Source organism: Manis pentadactyla, chromosome 6 (genome assembly GCF_030020395.1).
Source record: "Manis pentadactyla isolate mManPen7 chromosome 6, mManPen7.hap1, whole genome shotgun sequence".
Classification (NCBI taxonomy): Eukaryota; Metazoa; Chordata; class Mammalia; order Pholidota; family Manidae; genus Manis; species Manis pentadactyla.
The window spans coordinates 110,853,369-110,868,203 of NC_080024.1; the positions used below are offsets into that span (position 1 = coordinate 110,853,369).

Here is a 14,835-nt window from a genome sequence, read left to right on the forward strand (position 1 = left end):
TAAAGTCTCCTTGTGAAAAAGCAAAGAAAGAGAGGAAGCAGGAGGAAAATCCTCACAAGCAAAGCAATTACATTGCACTTTTGAAAATAAGTCGATTCCCCTGTGATGTTTGTTACTGCCAGTCTGGGAGGGCGAGGCATCTTGGGCTAACCGGGAAATGCCTCACTTAGCAGGACAGAGTGGGGATCCTACCAGCAGATCCACCATGTTGGGCTTGTTGTTCCTCAGCGTCTTCACAGCATGGAAGACGTCCACTGTCCTCTGGTGTCGGAGCATCTCACAGACAATGCTGATGGCACAGAATGTCCCGCTGCGGCCTCCCCCGTTCCTGTCGGAGGAGAAATCAGATGGCCTTCACTGCATCACTCCCACCTCTGTGGAGACAGGCTGCCCAAACCCTAGAGAAGCACGAGGGCAAAGGCCTCAGGGGCCAGGGGACCATCCCACCTGGGCCAGTTCTTGTAATTAAAGTAAACGGAGTTGCTGAGCCTCAGCGGGGGTCCTCGGTTCAGACCAGAGATGACCGATAGGCACAGATGCTCCCCCAGCTCGGCCTTGGCCCTGGACTATGTCATCTGACCTATTTCTATTGAAAGAGCCCTTTTCAGTGAACAAACACATTGTCTAGTATCTGCCAGGAAAACTGGTGATGAGTGTGGGTTATGTTCAAAGATGGACTTGACCTTAAAAAAATCCCATTAGTATTTCATTATTTATCTCTGAAACTTAAGGACTCTTTTTAAATAAGGCTTTTTATTTTGAACAAATTTTAGATGAACAGAATCACTGTAAAAATAAAAGAGATTTCCCTAGCATACCCCCGGTCCTCTGATGTGAGCATCTTATATAACCATGATACATCACACAACCAGGAAATGGACCCTGGAGTGATACCAGTCACTAAGTGACAGACCTTAGTTGGATGTCACCAGGGTTCCCACGAATGTCTTTTCTGGCCTAGGATCTAATCCAGGATCTTGCATATAGTTGTCACGTCCCCTAAGTCTCCTCCAATCTGTGACAGACCCTGAGTCTTGCCTTGTCCTCCTTGACCTTGACACTTCGGTGGCATATGGACCAGTTATTTTGTTCATGTAGAAAGTAGCCATAGTCCCCATCCACAAGTTAGGAAGTCGTTATAATTACAGGATGTCCCTTCATTTGATTTTGTCTGATGCTTTCTCAGGATTGGAAATGGGGTTATTCATGTGGCCAGAGAGCCATAAAAGGGGTGTTGCAACCTTTGAGGGACTCACGGTGTGTTGAACTGACTTACTGCTGGTGATGTGAGCCTTGATCACTTAGGAAGATGGTGGGTGTCTGACAGATTTTTTTCTCTTTGTAGTTAATAAATCTTGGGACAGATAATTTGGGGATTAACTTGTTTCTCCTCAAGTTTTACCCACTGATTTTTTCATTGATTGGTGGGTATTGTCTGTAACAGAGGTCATGTGGCGTTTGTCCAATTGATTTTCAGCTTCCCTCTGTCCAGTATTCTACTGTAAGAGAGCTGTCTCTTCTCCACCATTTAAAAATTTTATTTGTTTATTTTATTATTTATTGATGCCAGTTTAGACTTATAGATATGAATTTTATTCTGTAGCTAAAATCCAGTAGTATCAATATTTTGTTTCTGAAATTGTTCTGGCTTTGGCCATTAGGAGCCCCATCAGGATGGTTCTTTTCACAAGTCTCCGCCCTTTTTTGAGCACTTTCTTATTTTCTGGATCCATAGGATGTTCTAGACTCATCCCATATTTTCCCTGTACCGGCTCTGGAATCAATCAGTTCCCCAAGGAGGTAAGAGATTAAAAAACAAACAAATGCAATACCATTATCACACCTAAAATAAATAAATAACACTGTTTTAATATAATCAAATTTTTGGTTGCTGTTCAAATTTCTCAGATTGTTTCAGACATTTTCTTAGTTGACTTTTCAAATCCACTTCCAAGTCTATACATTTGGTTGGTATGTCATATAAGTTTATTTAAACTATAGGCTCTTCTTTGCTCTCTCTGTTTTCTTGGCAGTTTATTCATTGAGGAAAGGGGTCATTTTTCCTGTAGAGAGCCCCACATTCTGGGTTGTTCTTATTCATTGCATCTCTGAATCATTTAACATGTGGATGTTTAAACCTATATTTTCTATAAATTGGGAGTTAGCCCCAGAGATTCATAAGAATTCAGAATTATTTTGGGGGGATAAGGATGCCTTAAAAGTATACTTTCTCTAGGAAGCAGGCACAAGATACCAAGTTGTTCTGTGATTTTAAGATTTATCATTGTGTTTGAATGTCAGCTGATCAGTCCACTATTAAGTTCTAAATCAATTTTTAAAATCAAGTATAGCATATACACGGTTATGTCCACAAATAGTAAGTATATATCTCAGTTAATTTTTACAAATGATAACGCCAGGTCAACACCATTCAGATAAAGATACAGACCATGATTGGCCCCCAGACCTTCCTCCTACTCCTTCCTCATCAATACCATCCATACCCCAAAGGTCATCTCTGTTCTCACATCTTAGTGACAAATTTTTTTGTCCATTTTTGAATTTTGGGTAAATGGAATCATCCAGCATGTATGCTCTTTGAGTTTGGCTTATTTCACTTAGTATTATCTATGTGAAAATCATCCATGTTGTATCAGTAATTCATTCTTTTACATAACAGAAAAATTCCACTGACTGGATATACTGTGTAATTTTTCTATCAGCTGATGAATGTTTGAGCTGTTTCTAGTTTTTGATATCCTGAGTAAACCTGTTATAAACATGTCTGTGGTGTATATATGACTCATTTCTATGGGCACAGACCCAGAAGCAGAAGAGCTCAGAGAATACATTTCCATTTAGCTTTAGAAGAACCTGTCAAATGGCTCTAAAATGTCTGTGCCATATTTCCTTCCTACCAGCAGTGTACTGGGGTTCCAGTACACTGGAACACTCCACAGCTTCACCAATACTTGGTATTACTATTTTTTTGTCTTTCTTTTAAAAGTTCAGCCATTCTGGTGAATATGAAGTGGTTTTAATGTGTATTTTCCTGAAACCTGATGATGCCGAGTACCTTTTCTATGTTTTTAAAGAAATGAAGTTCTTGTCAAGTGTTTTGGGTCATTTTTCTTTTCCCCACCGACTTGCAGTAGTAAGTAGTTAGGCCTCTTGGCTTTGAGTCCTTGGTCAGATGTATGTTTTGAAAAACTATTCATCGCCTTTTGTCTTGCTTTTTCACTCTCACTGGTGTCTTCTGACCAAGAGAACTGCTTAACTTTAATGAAATCCAGTTTATCAATATTTTCCTTTACGGCTGGAGTTCTGTGCCCTGCGTAACATTTCTTTGGTTATTGCATGGTCATGAAGATGTCCTAGAAACCTCATTATTTTCCCTTTCACAGTTTGGTCTCCAATCCTTCTGGAAATTGTTTCTGTGCGTAGCGTGAGGGGGAGACCAGGTATGCAGGCGGCCTCTTCCCACTGTTCTGCAACTGGTGTGTTGCTGTGGGGTCTTTGTTGAAAATCAGGTGACCCTGAGGTGTGGCTCTGTTTCTGGATTTGTCTCTTGTGCTCCTTATTAGTCTGTTTTCTGTCTTTGCACTGATACCACCCTGCTTTTCCCCAGCAGCTTTTCACCTAGTGCTTTGAGCAGCTGTTGATGGCCACTGTCTACATCCATTAGTTTCAAGGGTTGCAAAATGGTGATATCTTATTTCTATTTCTTTCTTCTGATTTTATTAGCTGGAAGACATGTATAAAGAAAAAAGATCCCCTATTTGTTTATTGGGAGAGAAAAATGCGACTCAAGGAACCACTCAATCCCAGCACTGGAGGTCTGTCTCAGGCAGGGATGCTCTGCCCACAGCCATTAGGTGGCACTGTGCTACGCGGAATACTATGTTCACAGATGAACGGCTGGGAGTAGCTGTGGTTCAAAGCATTGTTTCCTGGCCTGTTCTGGAGGATACCAAGTCAATCCAACGTTGTTTCTCACTAGGCCTGTGTCTCATGCCCACTCTGGTGCTGAGATAGTGAGAGGCAGCCCATGGGAACCACAGGGACTTTAGCACTGGGGATGGCAGTTCCCAAAGGAAAATCAAGGTTCTTTCACCAGAAGAAAGGGAACAACGGGTGCTAGGCCAGCAGGAGGGCAGAAAGGGCAGATGCCCACCCCCTGTCCACTACAGGTAAAGAACAGCCCGCTGATTTAGATGTCGTATGGAACGGTGAAGATCACAGCTGTGTCTTGTTGGAGTGTGGCAGACGTTTCTCTACGAGGTGCAGCAGTGTCTCCCCTCAGGCCTGCCTTAGTCCTGTGGGTCACAGCCCTGGCCCTTGCTAGGAAGCTACTAATCAGAGAGGGTACCATGCATTATGCCCCTCGCCACAGATGCTGTTGGACACCAGGAACAGAAATGGGTATCCGCAGACTAATTTTCATTTTTCAAAACAAGTCTAACAGGTATAATACAACCTCTAGCTAAAATGTCAAATTTCTTTCCTGGGATTGTGTCAACTCACATTGGCAACCCTCTGATCTTATTCTGATTGGGGGTTCTATCTGGACTTAGAGAAATAAAAATGGAATGTGAGCTATTAATCCATCCTTTCTGGCATTTTCTTGGTAGAGGTGTTTTTAATGAAATGAGTCTGTGAGAAGGAAGGGGAAAGCAGGGGAGAAGTTCATAAACAGCTTTCAGAGGAGCAAAGGACTGGAACCTCTGGTTGAGCGTGTGAGTAGGTTCAGAAGACTCTTTTTAGGGGAATATCAGTTTCCTGTGCGATGAGACACTGCCATGTTTCGATTTGTTGAGAGGTGGGGTGGAGTTCCTAGTTGCCAGGAGGGGCCTGATAGGCCCTGGGGGTGGCATTGCATGAGATAAGGCACCACGTGGAGAGCAACCCAGGCCCTTAGCCAAGCTTATCATTTTAACCAGGGCTGGTGTGGAGAAAGTAAAGGTTCCTATGGCCAGGATTCTCACCTGGCTCTGGTGGGCTTGCTTACTACACGTGTGGGCAATATGTCGTTACTGACTCTATGTAAAGAGTTCCGCCCAGTGCTCTGGGCTGCTGCACAGCGTCAGGGCTGCACAGCTGCAGGAGAGCAGAGACTGGAGTGGTGGCAGTGCTGAGGACAGAAACTGAGATGGCTGCGGGGGCAGAGAGGCCCAGAGGCAGAGACCAGCTTGCTGCCTGCAGACTCGCTCTGAGTGGACGGGATTCTAGTGACTGACCTGCCACCATAGGAATAAAGTTGGGTATAAACTCTTTCACCCCAAGTGTGTTTCACTGTCATTTTTTCTGTCTCTTTGAATCCATAGTGCACTTGTCTGGGGCTGAAACCCACTGGCAAGGCAGTTGGTTTACCAGAGCAAAACTATTTTCCCTTTACTTTGGGAGATATCTCATTGGATGCTTCTAATGACACCTCACTGAAAAGAGACATAAGCTTATACTTTAACTTTCCACAAATTCTCTAAACATCTTCCCTAACTGCCATGACTTTCTAATTGCCTGCTCCATTAAGCCAATCCAGCTGGCTGATTAGTTCCATATCATTACCAATGAGAAAATGCAGGTGAAAGTGCTTTGAAAAGCAGGGAAATCTCTATTCAGCTGCTTTCAACCCTGGGTACACACTGAAATAATCTAGGAAAAAAACCACTCATGTCTGGGCCTCACCCTCAGAGATTTCTAACTGGTTTGGGTGTGGCCTGGGTATGGATTTTTTTCTTAGAGCTCCCAGATGGCTCTCAGTGTGTAGCCACGGGTGGGAACCATGGCTCTGCTACAGAGGGTCTGCCATGTTAGCACCTGCTAAAACTGCTGGCCTGTAGACCACACTTTGGAGATACCAAATCCTTATATTTAACCAAATCCTCCCAGTATATAATCCTAGACAAAACAAACAAACAAACAACTCTCTTGAAAACTACAGAGAAAAAAAGAGCCAGTTCCTTTGAAATGTCTGACATGATTTCCAACAGAATTACCAACTAGTGAGATGCTAAACCAGCTTGGCCATCACCAGCTTGGCCAGTCAGGGAGGGAGCTCCAATTTGTAGCATTTACTGGTGTCCATGACCGAAATCTTCCACCATGGATGATTTCAAGTTACTAATAATTTAACAATCAGCTCAGAAAATTCCCCACAATTTAACTGGCTCTCATGAGCTGGTAGGAGTCCACTGAACCCAGCCATGCCTTTTTTTGGGGGTGGGGTGGGTCTCAACCATAAGGTCAGGGCTTATTTTTATAGCAGTGACACCCCAAATGTAAAATGTGCCTATCTTCTTTTCTGCAAAGCAGAGAAAACCCTAAACAAGTAGACTGGTCATCTCCTCTCACCCAGACTGACTGATTTCCTCTCTAGTTTTAGTGGAGTTGGCCTGGTCTTTCTGAGGTGCAGAGTTCCACCTCAGCACTTACAAGCAGTGCACAACTGTGCGGCCTTCACCGCCATTATATTCCTCCTGCCACTTGTCCACTTGGCGAATGAGCTTCAAGAAGGATCGCTTGGACACCGGTGTGTCCCTGTACATCGGCCAACCCAGGAACTGGAACTGCTGCACCATCCGATACCCATCCTGGGGCTGTGGAGAATCAGGCACCAAGCAAGGAGTGGAAAGAAAACAGGCATTATTTACTTTATGGAATCCTAGTGGGCTGATCCCGCCTATATGGTCTTCTCATCAAAGCAGGATGTTATTAAAGGAGAGGCCTGCTTTTAAATCATGTAGGAAGCTTCTCCTGGCCTGAAGAGTTATGAGTTTTAATCTCAAGCTGTTATAACAAACCAGGTGTCTTAAATGACAGGTCAGACAAAAGTGAAGCAGAAGAATGCTTACAATTTTGCAAAAGCCAAGTGAAAAATAACACACAGTCTGGGCATTGACCACATGGTTCAGGAAGTGGTAAAATGGCTTCACTTTAATTATAGGCAAATTAAAAGCAAGGAATAAATTATAATCTGGAGATGTTTGTGAGCTCAACATGATAAAGTGTGCTGTGTTCCCTGTGAGTCTAGTGTGATTTTGCTTATTGGTGTGAATCTTGCTAAGGTATCGATGGTTAATTAATCTTTCATCATAATTAAATGGAATTCCATAATTAAATGGAATCCAAGAAAGTGTTAGAAAGCAGCAACAGTTTTAATCTGGCCATAGCTAAACCACCTGGACTAAATCTGCGGCTTCAGCGGCATCTGACATAGATCACTCTCTCCTTGTGACATTCTTCACACTCTGTCCTCCCCACCTGTCTGCTCTGGCCTTGGCTTCCCTTTCTCGAAGACCTCTTGCCCCAGGCTCAGTGCTTGGGTCCCTTTCTCTCCTGTATATCTTGCTTGATGATTTCATCCTCTCTTATGGCTTTAAATATTCCAATATGCCATCAGTTTAGGTCTCCCGCTCAGACCTCTCTCCTGAATTTTACCACTGTAGATTCCAAGGCCTACTTTATATTTCCACATAGGCCTCTAATAGTTATCTCAAACCCTCACCCTCCAAACAGTCCTGTTACACCCATAGCCTTTCCTAACTCAGTTACTGCCAGTACTTGGTTAATCATTCTTATTCTCAGGACCAAAATCTCGAGAGCCACCCATGACTTCCCGGGACTCACGGATCAGAAAATCCCACCGGCTCTGCCGCCAGAGTATATTGGAGTCTCTCTACCTCTTACCACCCACCACTGCTCTGCGCTGGTCCTGCCCGGGTTCACTTTTCACCAGGATTATTATAATAAGCCTCCTGACAGGTCTTTCTTACAATTTGTTCTCAACCCAGAGGCCAGAGTGCTCCTTTTAAAAGGTAAATTATATCACGTGATTCTTCTACTCATGACCCTGTAATGGCCCCTTATTTCCTTCAGAACAAATGCCCAAATCCTAGCAGGGGGCCAGAAAGTCCCCACACAACCTCTGCCCCACCAGCTCCCCACTGTCCTGCTAGGCACACTGCTCCATCAGCCACTCTCACCCTCACTGCCTGTGCTCCGGCCCATCGGCCTCCTCCCTGCTCCTGGAACTCAACAGGATAGGCCCCACCTCAGGGTCTTTGCACTGACTGTTACTCCTGCCTGGAAAGCTGTCTCCACACAGAGCCACATGGCTGCTCCTCGCTTCAGTAACGTCTTTGCTCACAAGGCACATTTATTTGGGACAGAGACTTGCTCTTCCTCCTATTCACTGCCCGAGCACTTTCTACCTCCCCACTTTTTTCCCTGTAGCATTGATCACTTTCTAACATACAATTATTATGTCCCATTAGAATGGAAGCCCCATTAGATATAAGCAGGCACTCTAAATATTCAATAAATGAGAAAATAATGAAACCAAAACATAAGCAATGTTGGCTGGGCTTCTTACCCTGGCTGCATTGTAAATGCGGAATATCCTGCTGATGATGTCTTCTTCTAAATCAGCAGAAACAAATTCCACTTGGATGGGGCCGTGTCTGTGTACTCCATTCTCGGGCCAGTACTGCGGACACAACTGAATCCAAGACACAGAAGCACAAGGTTAATTACAAGAATAAACTTACTCCTAACATTTTGGATAAGGTCACTATCAACACTCAGGCCATTCTTAACACTTCTTTGATTCACTTCATTTCCTTTCCGTTTTTTTTTTTCCTTCCAGCAAGTAGACTTTAGGACTTTCTTGCTGGCTGATTCCTCAACTCTACCTATCCTTCTAGGACCTTTTTCTTCATTTTCTCAGAAAGCACCTGTAAGCCATGAGCAATCCTGCTTTCCAGGGAGGTCACGTTGATGCTATTCAACACATCCCATGGTGAGATCCTTCTGCCTGCTGAAAGGGACTCTTATCAGGCCCTGGGGAGATGCCACTGCCTGCCAGTCTGAGAGCCTTGAAACTTCAGATGGCACACATCCCTGTTAAAGCCCAAATGTCCATCCTCCTGCCTGGGCCTGCACTGCATCTGTGATGGCTTTTGAGAACAGGGCGGTTTTGTGACAGGCCACTGATTGTGTTGGGTTGTACTTTCATGCTCTGGGTCAAACCCTCCCAGCTCAGATCTAGGAAACCTGACATAAAAGGAGTAAATGCTTTGTGTTTGACCTGAAGGTGGCTTTAATTACAAACACAACTTCCTAGCATCTCAAACTCCAGGTATTGGTGATACTGGGTAACCAGAAATTTTGCATGAACATGATGTATGTCTTGGTGGTGAGGAGTGGTGCTGGGCAGGTGGCTCATGAATGAGTCACTCGGCCACTGTCCCACAGATACACTAAACTTGGACACGGGTGAGAAGAACCCCCAAGATCTTCTCACAAGCCTCTCCTAAGGTCTTGAGACCCTAATAGGCATTTAAAGTCTGAAATGAAATTTCTTTTGGGACTTGGAATGCAGTGATGTTTTCGGGAGTAGCATCTAACTTTCATCCTTATGATCTGCCTGAGGGACCCAGAGTGAGGCTTGTGGTGAGGCTACAGGGAGCTACGTCATTTCATAACTTGCTTCTGTTGTGCCAAAAGCAGATGAAAAACATGTCATCTCATCTTAAGCAGAATGATGTACCACAAAAAGAACCTGCTGGTTGAATTTCCTTTTTTGGGTGACTTTTATTTTCCAAAAGATCTAAAATCTCATTGTCAAAGGTAGCAAAGCTTCACTGATATCTAAGCTTGCCAGGTGGTTTATCAGTTAACAGTCAGTCAACCCAGACAGCAATCTCCCATCTCAGTTATAAAGACATTGAAGGTTTGGACATTATGGTCAAGAATAAAAGTAGAAAAACTAAGGGTGGTTTTTATGTAGCTAACTCCATGGTATTTTAGAAATTACATTTATTTATTTTTTAATAATGCTTCCATGAAATTTTTCCTCCCTCATCAGCACTTCCTGGGGACATGTTATAAAACTGCTTTGTCAAACTATAGCATACCGATATTTATCGTCTTTTTGATACTAAGTGTACCCACTGTTAAAATTAATGGGAACCTGAGATGGTAATACAAGCCCTAGCATGCACATTTGAACTGTTTTGCCCATTTTTCTCCTAACTAGCTTTGCTTTTGCCTTCTTTCTCAGGCCAAGGCCTGATCAAAAGCCTGCCACTTAAACCCGAGAAATAAGAATGGTCCATGCCAGCACTTGGCTCTCCGCACACTGCATTCTGCACTCTGCCCAAGTAAACCGTGTAGAAAATGGCTTAAATGGCGCATAACACGTCCATGAACCAGACCTATAAATACTTAAAATAGTTGAGTGCTATTCTTGTACAACTGCAAATACTTTATGTTCAAATGCTCAGTTTAGTGTTCTCTAAAAGACTTAATCCCAGGAGCCTCTTTTCTCTCACTCTGAAAATCAGCTCTGTCTGCCGAATGGAACTGGAGTCTCTGTCTCTCCTACCCCCGCTTAGCCAAGACATGGTTGGAGTCCAGACGGTTTGGGTTTAGAATGCAGTTCTAGAATTCAAACACTGTTGTTTCACAAAGAACACACAAAAATGTCTGCTTTACTACTATAAAAAAAGCTCATTACTACACTTCAGGATTCACATTAGCATAGAAAGTAATTATAAAGAGAGAGAATCATCATTTATCCTAGTACTACATATGATGAAGGATCTTGAATTAGTGAAATTTAGCCCATGGCATTCTGAGTTGGAAAGTCAGGAGCCTGGGCCCTATTTCGAGCTATGTCTTGAAGTTCCCCGAGCTGTGGTGTCTGCTCTCCTTTATAAATGGCTGTAATCTATCCTTTGTAGGGGATCAGTGTGGAAGACTTTTAAACTATTTAAGCTTCTTAAGCAAAAAGGACTAGATGAGGACAAGGATTGTCATTACTATTTCATTTACTAGCTTTCAGTTTAGAGGCTTAACGATATAATGCAGTGTCTCAACCATAATTAAAAACATTATAGAATTGAAGTGACTATCCATGGAACTTCTGGAAGATTGATGATAATAATAAAATGAACTTTAGGAAGGAAAAATCTTGTCAAGTTTGGATGCTGAAACACTTTGGATCTCTTTTTCTATTTTTTTTTTAAAAGAAGTTGTCTCTACTTGATAGAAAATTAATTCAATTCCAGGACATGTTTATTCTGAAAGCATGCTGAGTTTGAACATCCTGTAGTGCCCTCTGTCGTGGTAGTTAAGTGTGCGACCAGGATGGTCATTCCCTAAAGTGAAAATTCAGCTCCTAAAGGCCACTGTGCCAAGGCCACCTGACCACTCCCTTGAAGAAAATGTTTCCAACCATATTATGAATATTGAGTCATCACTGTCTGATTCTTTCTCTTTTTATATTTCAAAAGGGGAGCTACACAAAAGCCCCATTTATTATTCTGAGCTTCTCTTGTCTTCAAGTCTGTTTTACTTCTTTTTTAATATCTTTACCAAACAGTCAGTAGAAGTAATTGCTGTCTTTTAGAGCTGCTTGTGGGTGTCTGCTGTCACCCCACCATGACGCTCTAGCTGCAGGCTGAAGGTGAGTGGAGCCAGCAGGTGCACAGACGCTCCCAGGTGGGATCTGGGCCCACAACAGACGTCGGTGTCCTCTCCCCATGGCTCCCTGGGGCTCTGGCCGATGGGTTCAGCTCTGAGACATTCACATTCCTGTTCTGCTCTGACTGCTATTGCCCCCTGTCTCCCTCTAGTTGGCACTCCCATCCTTTGGGAACAGCCCAATTTCTGACCCTGTGTTGCTCTGTCACATCCACTGTCCATGATTTCAGTCTGTCTTCTGGGTTCAGACTACTTTCTGCTCCAATCACTGCTTCCATCTGATTTTAGACATTGGTTGTTTCAGCATCTCTGGTTGTCAACCCCTCACCCGGTACTGTGACCTGGCACCAGGGCCTACGTTCTCACTGTGCAGACAGAGTGAATGCTCCTGAGCACAACCACGAGCTCACACCATAGTAATACACGTGTCTCACCTGGGCAGGATCCACATCGTTTAGCATAACTACAGACGTGCAGTGGTAATCCAGGACCAGCCTCCAGAAGTCTTTCACTGTGTTTGGCAAAGGATGCTGGGTGACTATAAAAGCCGAAGGCTGTTTATAGCTCTGCAAACACAAACAAGAAAGATCCAAATATACACAGGAAAATGTGAGGGGAGGAAGCTAAGTTATTTTGTACACATGAAAACTTGTGACACAAAACATGAACATATTTAACAATTTTGAATTGTCACTATTTTTGATGCCAAGTAGACTAAATATAAGCTATCTACAGGATAATGATAAAATATTCTCACTCTGATACAAAGGAAATGTAATCGTTAATCTCAGACATTTTTTGATATTTCTGGTAGAAAGGCAATCAGCCCTATATGTAATGATTTTAATGGAGAAAATTTAACTTTGCTTTTGAAATATGCATAATTAAAGTAGTTCTGCATTTCCTAAAATCTGTTCACTTGTCATTTATATGTGTGATGGTATTACTTTCTCCTCCCACAAAAGGATACACATGCTTTTTTTATAACGCCAGAGAGCTTCAAACAAGTTTAAGCACCTTTTTACTGATATCACATCAATAGAATTAAAATTTCTGTATTAACATTGAAAATACCCATTCCCTTTTTCCATCAATTGAATAGCAAAATGTTCATTCAGTTAGAAGTAAATAGAATGACAGGAAGTAATGAGTTATGTAGTATCTGTCCTGACAGGCAGTTTCTTCTCCATGTTAATTACTGCCTAAATTAGGAGGAAAGGGAACTAAAATAATGCTGCAAACCATATTATCCCACTTCACTGCTCTGGTGACTTAATAGCTGTCTCTTGCTCTCTGGCCAGCAGGTTAAAAATTTAAGTGCTCAGAGGGTAACTGGGACATGTTTCATTTATCAGTACTTCTGCACTGGTGGTCTCTGAGAGACCCAGAATGTTGGCTCTGACACTAAAACATATGTGGGATCTGAAGTGCACTTTGTTGAGAAAATAGTTTGTATCTAAAAAAAATAATGCAAGGGCAGAGGAGTTGAAGAAGACTCAAGCCACACTTGGCCACCTTTGCAGCCACCCCTGTGAGGACGCCAAGCTTACATCCATGAGGGCAGCGTTGATGTAGTTGCTGCTCTCGCCATCGATGGTGATGAGGAAGGGCAGGCAGCGGTCTGGGGGCAGGATGTCCATACACCGGTTCTTCTCATGGTTCCGGGGCAGCAGCGCGATGCTGCAGTCTTCCACACGCAGCGTTGGCGTTACCATGTTCAGGGTCTGCATGGCCAGGCACAGGCACATAGGATGAGAATGTGGGATAGCACGCTGTTTCACATCCACATTTCACAAGGTCCAAGCTGTCTGCAGCTGCTAAGATAGTCCCCTCCCCTGCCTCCCCCACCCCCTCACTTACACAGTTAGATTTTTATTTCTCTTTTCTGTCCTTGGATTTTGTCCACAGATAGTGCCCACCAGACATATGGGGCATTGTGGATCTGGAGGATTATGTGCCACTGAGTCCCCCTAGGGGTAGCTATCTGGGCACTTGGGATTAAGCTGGGTAGAGTTTGGCCTAGAGTCAGGTACATTTAGGCCAAATCTGAATATGGGGGACACAATGAAGAACTCTTGCCTGACAAGTACCAGGAATGCAGCTTGCCTGGTTTGGCTACACCCAAGTTACGCTGTGAGGCTGTGTGAGGCCTGCTTGCAGAGGGGGGAATGGCTCTGCTAGATCAGTGGCTCTCAACCAGCTAACTTTGCCCCCAGTGGACACTGGCAATGTCTGCACACATTTCTGGTGTGGTGGAGGTCTCCCGGTATCCAGTGGGCAGAAGCCAGGGATGCTGCTAAACACCTCCCACAGTAGAGAATTATCCAGCCCCAAAGTCAATAATGCCACTTGGGCTGAGACAACCTGTTTTGGCTCAAGGGTTCAGAAGCTGACTCTGAGATACTTCTTAAGGAGCAAAGTCCCAGCCAGTCGTCTCCCCTTTTAGCATGACTTACCCGGAATTCCTCTTTGATCTGGCTCGAATTTGTCTGTGGGTCCAGTTTGTTCATGTCATAATACAGAGATCTAACTTGGGAAGCAGGGACTGAGGTGTCTCCACAAAGACAGGCTTCTAGGATGGCATCATGAATAAACACGTACTGCTCCTGGAGAAGCAGATGGGACTAGTTAGCAACAGAGAAGCCAAGGTCACTCGAGAACTAGAGAAGGAGGGGAGACAGTCCCATCTGGCCGAGATGATGGAACGGTGGTCTACCACACACACTGTGCTCCCAACAGAGAGAAGCCAGGTATAAGGAGGTATAAGGACACGACTGTTAGGGGAAGGGCTATTCCCATACCAGCAGCCCTGTTCCCCAGACTGTGGGACCTGGGGGATGGCTGCCATGTTCCTGACTGGCCATGTGTGGAGTAAAACAGGAGGAAGAGACAAACAGGGCCTCAACCAGAAGCATTAAAACTGCTCAGACACTGATGTATACCAGAGCAAGCACTGTGATGCTGAAGGAACTGTAGCCAAACTACCTCTGCAATTTGATCCCACAGGTTTGGAACTCAACATTTCAGATGAGCAAATGAGCAGAATCTTATCTGTACATAATGGCAAGAGGAATTTTCTAACCAAATTAACAGTGCAAAGAAGGTCTAGGGGAACTTGACATCACTATAAAAGTAAACAGTTCTGAACACTTAGAACTACTTGTTTTGAAACATTAATTAATATGATACTTATAGAAGTCCTTACATGTCAAGAGAAGAGTGCGTACATGTATGTGCATGTAAGTCCACAATTTAAAAATGGGCCCTCTCATTCTGAACTGGTACTGACTTGCCCTACAATTAATTAGCAAAGTTTTATCATATTTATTATTGATCTTTAGTTACATGAAA

The 14,835-nt window shown here is 43.6% G+C and overlaps 1 protein-coding gene across 7 annotated transcripts in view; it reads right to left on the reverse strand.

The window, feature by feature from the left end:
• PTPRM (protein tyrosine phosphatase receptor type M) overlaps positions 1-14,835 on the reverse strand; it is an 895,627-nt gene that overhangs the window by 14,501 nt on the left and 866,291 nt on the right. For all 7 annotated transcript variants that reach the window (XM_036880717.2, XM_057504052.1, XM_057504051.1 and 4 more), the window contains 6 exons: positions 13,941-14,090; positions 13,035-13,208; positions 11,919-12,050; positions 8,372-8,497; positions 6,433-6,596; positions 193-328 (listed from right to left, as the gene is read on the reverse strand). In XM_036880717.2, coding sequence (XP_036736612.2) covers positions 193-328; positions 6,433-6,596; positions 8,372-8,497; positions 11,919-12,050; positions 13,035-13,208; positions 13,941-14,090 — 882 coding nt within the window. The remainder of the gene's footprint in view (positions 1-192; positions 329-6,432; positions 6,597-8,371; positions 8,498-11,918; positions 12,051-13,034; positions 13,209-13,940; positions 14,091-14,835) is intronic.